The following is a 6,206-nucleotide window of genomic DNA, read 5'->3' as shown; positions in this document are numbered from 1 at the left end:
TCTGATGATGCTAAAACGTTCAACAATTTGGCCCTGAGAGCGATGCTAGCGGACCGGGCCGTTGGGCTGGAACTCTAAAAGAAATTCCAACTATGCTCTTATACTGCTTCTTGTACATGTATTACTGAAGTGAATGTCTGATTACTATCGGCCGGCACTTGCCCAGATAACTTACGCCTTTCCAGTCTCATGTGCCAAGATCATGACCTAAGACCTACCAATACGGCAATACCTTCAGCAATGCCCATTGCTTCTCCCGTGGATATACAAGCTAAAAGACAGGAGCCATAGACTGCCTTATCCACGAAACTAGCTGATAAGATCATGCCCAAAAAGATGGAGCGAAACAAAACAGTTTTGGCCTTCCTTCTGAACAGTCATCTTTAACGATTACCCTGACTCAATGCCCCTGCATAGCAAGCCATCTTTAACGATTATGCTGACTCAATGCCCCAGCATAGCAATACCGGACAAACATCTGTTTCAGGGCAAGGTCACGCAAATAAATGAAACTGCAAGTTCAGATCAAGGAACAAACAGGTGTGCTGATTCTGGTTCAGGCACCAAAACTTCAGCATGGACGCAAAGGGCAGAATTCAAGCTCTCAAGCCCGAACCTTGCAGCAGGGCAGCTCAAGCTGCATGAATATATATAGTATCAACCATGCAGAAACGAATTCTCGCTGCATAGAGGATTGGAATGACCCAGACAGGTATGCCAAGCAAAGGATTTCCATGCTTGAGCAAGGCCTATAGATGCAACAATACAGACGCAATAGTCAGAGCAGCAGACTTTACAAAAGATTAAGCCTGCGCACCCGCATCTCAATTTGTCTGTCGCTCCAGAATCAGACCACGAAAGAATAAAATCTGTACAATCCGGAGCCACCTCTGATGAAACTAACTAGTGTTGTCTATCTTCCAGATGACAACAATGAATTATCCGATCCCTGGCTGAGCAGCTGCTGAGTCGCGGACGCAGGCAGAGGAAGCCACGGGCCTCCCGGTGCAGCAGCCTCCTTGGCAATGGCTTCCGCGAGCGGGACGAGGCCTGGTTTTTCGTAGGTAAACTGCAGGTCTCTGTTCGCAGCCAAGGCCATGAGCTCCGACTCGTCCAGCCCCCGTGCAGGGCCGAGGCTGCACCTGTCAGCCCCGTGCTTGGTGAGCGCGTCCTTGAACTTCTTGATCTGAAAACAAGCACGATTTTAGCAAACATGTTACAATGCATTCATCTACTGCTTCTTAGAGTTGGAGAGGTGGTCGATTCTTACCGTTGCATTGGTGCAGCTGAAGCTGCTGACACGTCCCTCGGCCCCCCTGTAGAACCTGAAGAACGGGAGGACATGGACATGGAGGCTGTAGCACATGGACTTGTGCGTCTCGTAGTTCACTTGCAGGAACAGCACGTCCGGGTTCTTCTCCGCGAACTGGGCAATCTGTGCGGCAGAATCCATCGATCCCCGTCAGCATAGAGAAGAGAATCGACCAAATCTTTGGGCGTTGTTGGAATCAGACGTACCTTGGGGTGGAGAGCGCGGCAGCCGCCGCAGCCTGGGGAGAAGAAGTCGACAACGACGAGTTTGTCGCCGGCGTTGAGGAGGGAGTCGGCGAGGTCCTGCGCGGACTCGATCTCCCGCATGTTGGGGTGCAGCCCCTTCTCCCACCACCGCATGGCCTTGGGAAACGACAGGTTCATCTGCAGCAGCAACGGGGCACAGATTTTAACTCGAATTCAGCAGCCAAAACAAATTCCAAGGCCGGCAAGGGGGAAAACAGAGCACCCAATTTCTACGGCGGGAACTGAATCTAAAAACCTAAGTCTCTTTTTATTTGAGCCCTTTATTTGAATCTTGCAAGTGAAACAAGAACACAGGAAGCGCATGACGAAGCGACCAACCTGTCCAGGCGCGGCGGCGGCCTCGAGGCTGCGAGACAGGGGCCTCGGCTTCCTGTCCGACACCGACATCCTCCCGGCGGAGAAGGAGATCTTGGTGGCGTACCCGCCGACCGGCAGGGACTCCGCGAGCGCGGACTTGGCGGCGCCCCTGGCCCGGCCGGCCACGCCCACATCCCCGGCGCACGGCGACGCCACGACGCTCTTGCACAACGCCTCAGCCATGCCGCCCGAAATCGAATCCCACACTTCGCCAGGAGCGTGCTAGCGAGCGAGGGTGCTGCAGCAGCGGAGAGAGCACGCGAGGGCAGAGGAGAGAAACGAGGGTGAGCTCGACGAGGGAGAGCAGACGACGCTGCAATGGCGGATGTGGCGAAGAGAGGAGAAAAGGAGCGCCCTTTTAGAGGACAGAAAGGGAGGGCCCACGCACGCTTTTTACCCCACCCACGCCTCTTTCCCCCTCCCCCGCAACGGCTTCCGCGTGCGGTAACTCTCGCTCGGGCAGGGGACCGTCGGATCCTCGCGGGCCGACGGGCCGATGCGCCCTGGCGGCGGTTGCGAGGCCGGGCGGAAGTGGATATAGTGGTGTGGATAAGACCAAGGCTGCGGCCTCGGCGCCTCGCCATCGCCAGCGGTAGGTACAGGCAGTTGAACGTGACACGTATTTGTCGTGTCCGCCGGGTACGGTGCTCGGGTGGCGCGTAGCACTGGGTTCTGTTCCATGGACGGGCGGGCCCACTACAGCGAAAAGTGACCGGAACGGGTGACCAACAAACCAGAGCAAAGTATAATAGTAGGTCGTAAGCCGACTAAATGCTAAGGTAGAGGAGAGAGAGAAGAAGAGAGAGGAAAAGCAGGCTGTAAGCTTATAGTTAGTTTGGGCACAAGAACTAAGAAAGTCTATGAGAGAGATAAGTGGGTCATGTATTAATTGTAAAGAGCTAACTACTATATGAGTGGGCTGAGAGAAGGCTGCAAGGAACCTTACAGCCAGCAAGCCGGCTGTATTATTAGTCTTGCTCTAACGCGCGCGCTACAGTTTGTCCGATTTTTTTTATTTTTAGCCCTTTTTAAAAAAAATCACAAATATGTTCCTGGAGATAAGATTTCAAAATCTAGATCCTTATCTCGGCGCCAGCGCTTACACTGCTCGGCCTCATCATTGTTGGCGCCGACTTCGAGGCTATATTGGCGTCATGGATGCTGACATGCAACCAGCTCGGCGCCGTGGATCTTGGCGTCGAGCTCGACGCCAATAATCCTGGCGCCAAGCCCTCTTACGTATGGGCGCGAGGTTTCTTTTTTTCTTCCTCTCTCGTTCTCTCTACCGTCCCTGCCTACATCGTCCGCGCTGTCCCCCCATCCCGCGTCGCCGCGGCCCTGCCCTGCCCCACCCGTCTGCGGCCTGGGCATCCTCACCGGTCGTCGTGCTCGCGCGTCGTCCCGCCCAGCAACGCGATTATATTATATTTCAAATTATGCAACGAAAAAAAGACTTTCAAGCACTCACTGCACATAATACAACCATGCTCATTTAAGAACTGCATCTGTACTCTTGCCTCCTTCATTGTCCTCTTAAAAGCTCTAGTTTGGTTTTGGTGAATTGATGAAACTATAAGTGCTAACCTATTTTATCAAGTGATCATGACATAGGTAGCACATTCCTAGTGATGAAGCAAATGAAGATCATAACATGATGATGGTGATGCCATGGTGATGATCAAGTGCTTGGACTTGAAAAGAAGAAAAAGAAAAATAAAATGCTCAAGGCAAAGGTATAAATGGTAGGAGCTATTTTGTTTTGGTGATTGAGACACTTATTGAGTGTGATCACATTTAGGATCAATAGCCGTACTATCAAGAGGAGTAAAACTCGTATCGAAATACGGTTATCAAAGTGCCACTAGATGCTCTAACTTATTGCATATGTATTTAGGATCTAGTGGAGTGCTAACACCTTTGAAAACATTTGTGAAAATATGCTAACACATATGCACAAGGTGATACACTTAGTGGTTGGCATATTTGAGCAAGGGTTAGGAACTTCACCGGTGGAGTGTCCGCCCATAGAGTGCAGACAGCCCGACGGTGCCACCGGTGCCCTATACAAAAAGGACGGAGGTCACTGTAAGTGACCGAACGCTGGTCTCGGTAGGACCGACGCGTCCGATCAGTGGATGCGTGAAGACGCTGGCATCGGTCCACGACCAGACGCTGGGTCACTTAGTGACCGGGCGTTGACAGGATGTGTCCGGTACTGCTGACGTGGCAGCGCATAGAGGAGACGCTAGGTGAGTCCGTCCAATCATGATTTCTCGCTTCTGGATGCTTACTGGAAACAACCGGACGTTGAGGTTCAGCGTCCGATCACTTCGCAGCAACGCGTCCGGTCATCACTTGATCGTTGGGATCAGGCAGTCAGTATTTGAAGAGAGAGGACACATGGCATGCATCGCACGACCGGACGCTGGGGTCTTACGTCCGATCAATATGACTGGAACGTCTGGTCACCCCGTGTTGTGCCCAGTGAAGAGGTACAACAACTCTATTCATGGGGGCTTCTATTTAAGCCCCATGGTCGGCTCAAGCTTTTTCTCTTGGCCATTTACATTGACATAGCAACCTTATGAGCTTAGCCAAAGCCCTCCCACTCATCTCTATCATTGATTTATCATCTTTGTGAGATTGGAAGAGAATTCAAGTGCATTGCTTGAGTGTTTGTATCTAGAGGCACTTGGTGTTCTTATTTTGCTGCGGGATTCGCTTGTTACTCTTGGTGGTTGCCACCACCTAGACGGCTTGGAGCAGCGAGGATCATCGAGCGAAGGTTGACGATTGTCTGTGGCTCCAATCGTGGTGATTGTGAGGGGTTCTTGATCTTTCTCCGATGGAGAGCTAAAAGGTACTCTAGTGAATTGCTCGTGGCTTATATGATCCTCATCTTGTGTTCATTGTGCGGCACCCTATTGAGGGTTTGGCGTGTGATACCAATTAGCGCGTGAACCTCCAAGTGAGTGAATCGCCGCAACGAGGAGTAGCTTGCCGACAAGCAAGTGAACCTCGATAAAAAATCATTATGTTCATCATTTGATTCTGAGGTAATTAGTCTTTATTGGTATTTATTCTTATAATTGATTGGCTCCTTCCTCAATACGACGGTATAAATAAATTGCTCACTCTCTTTATATTTTCGCAAACTAGTTGTCAAGCTCTTTAGCGTAGCTAGTTGTGAGAGCTTGTTAGTTTGGTTAGTGTGGTTCTTTAGTTAGTCTTTGAGAGCATACTAACTTAGTGTAGTGACATAGCTATTGTGTGGATAAAAACTATATAAACTAGAATTATGGTAGGTGGCTTATAATTTTAGTAGGCTAGCACAACACTTACTTGGCCATATAATTATCTAACCGGTTTGGTACGTGTTGTTGTAGAAATTTTTAATAGGCTATTCACCCTCTAGCCATTAGGACCTTACAAGTGGTATCGGAGCCAAAGTCACCATGATTTGAGGCTTAACAATCTTTAGTGTAAAAATAGCTCAAATCAACAACACCAAGAAGCCACCCTAATTTAATGGCTCAAATTATCCCTATTGGAAAGCTAAGATAACAACTTATATCAAATCAATCAATAGGAAGGTTTGAAAGGTGTTAGAGATAAAGATTAAGATTGAAGATAAAGAGGCTCCCACCGCTACCGAAGAAATACTACTCCAAAATAATGACATTACTCTTAGTGCCATCCATAATGCTTTGGATGAGAGAACTTTTGAGCAAATCAAGAACATCGAGAGAGCTCATGAGATATGAAAGGAATTAGAGGAATCATTTGGGGGCACTCAAGACATAAAGGGTGCAAAGGCATATATTCTCAAAAAGAAGTTTACAAGCTTCAAAATAAAGAAGTATGAGAGTATGCTGGAGATGTTTCATAAGCTTCAAATGCTTGTCAATGATCTCAAAGTACTTGGAGAAGAGGTGAAGGACAAGGACTTCTCCCATAAGTTCTTGAGATATTTGCCGTCAAGATTTGACACATTGGTCACTATTCTAGTGAGGAGTGGTTTGGACACCATGGCACCAAACTAAGTGTTGAGAGATATAATGACCGATGATACATATAGAGTTGATGATGGGAAGGAAGAAAAGAAGAAGAAGAAATATGAGAAGAAGGATGAGAAGAAGCATAGCGTGGCATTCAAGGCCACATCATCTAAGGGCAATGCAAAGCAAGATACATTAAGTGAAGATGATGGTTCATGGGATGATGATGATGATGAGAAGATGGCTCTTTTTATCAAAAAATTTGACAAGTTC

At 48.7% G+C, this 6,206-nt stretch overlaps 1 protein-coding gene across 1 annotated transcript; it reads right to left on the bottom strand.

The window, feature by feature from the left end:
- Positions 1-592: 592 nt before the first annotated feature.
- Positions 593-2,278, bottom strand: LOC136552941 (thioredoxin-like 1-1, chloroplastic). The gene is made up of 4 exons (XM_066544515.1): positions 1,897-2,278; positions 1,519-1,695; positions 1,271-1,435; positions 593-1,186 (listed from the first exon to the last, which is right to left on the bottom strand). Exons 1-4 carry the CDS (start codon positions 2,116-2,118, stop codon positions 914-916), a joined length of 837 nt encoding a protein of 278 aa, XP_066400612.1. The 5' UTR covers positions 2,119-2,278; the 3' UTR covers positions 593-913.
- Between the last annotated feature and the right edge of the window lie 3,928 nt (positions 2,279-6,206).

The sequence above is a fragment of the Miscanthus floridulus genome, chromosome 4 (genome assembly GCF_019320115.1).
Source record: "Miscanthus floridulus cultivar M001 chromosome 4, ASM1932011v1, whole genome shotgun sequence".
NCBI lineage: Eukaryota > Viridiplantae > Streptophyta > Magnoliopsida > Poales > Poaceae > Miscanthus > Miscanthus floridulus.
The sequence above is the reverse complement of the archived record's forward strand: the minus strand, read 5'-3'. Positions and strand labels throughout refer to the sequence as shown.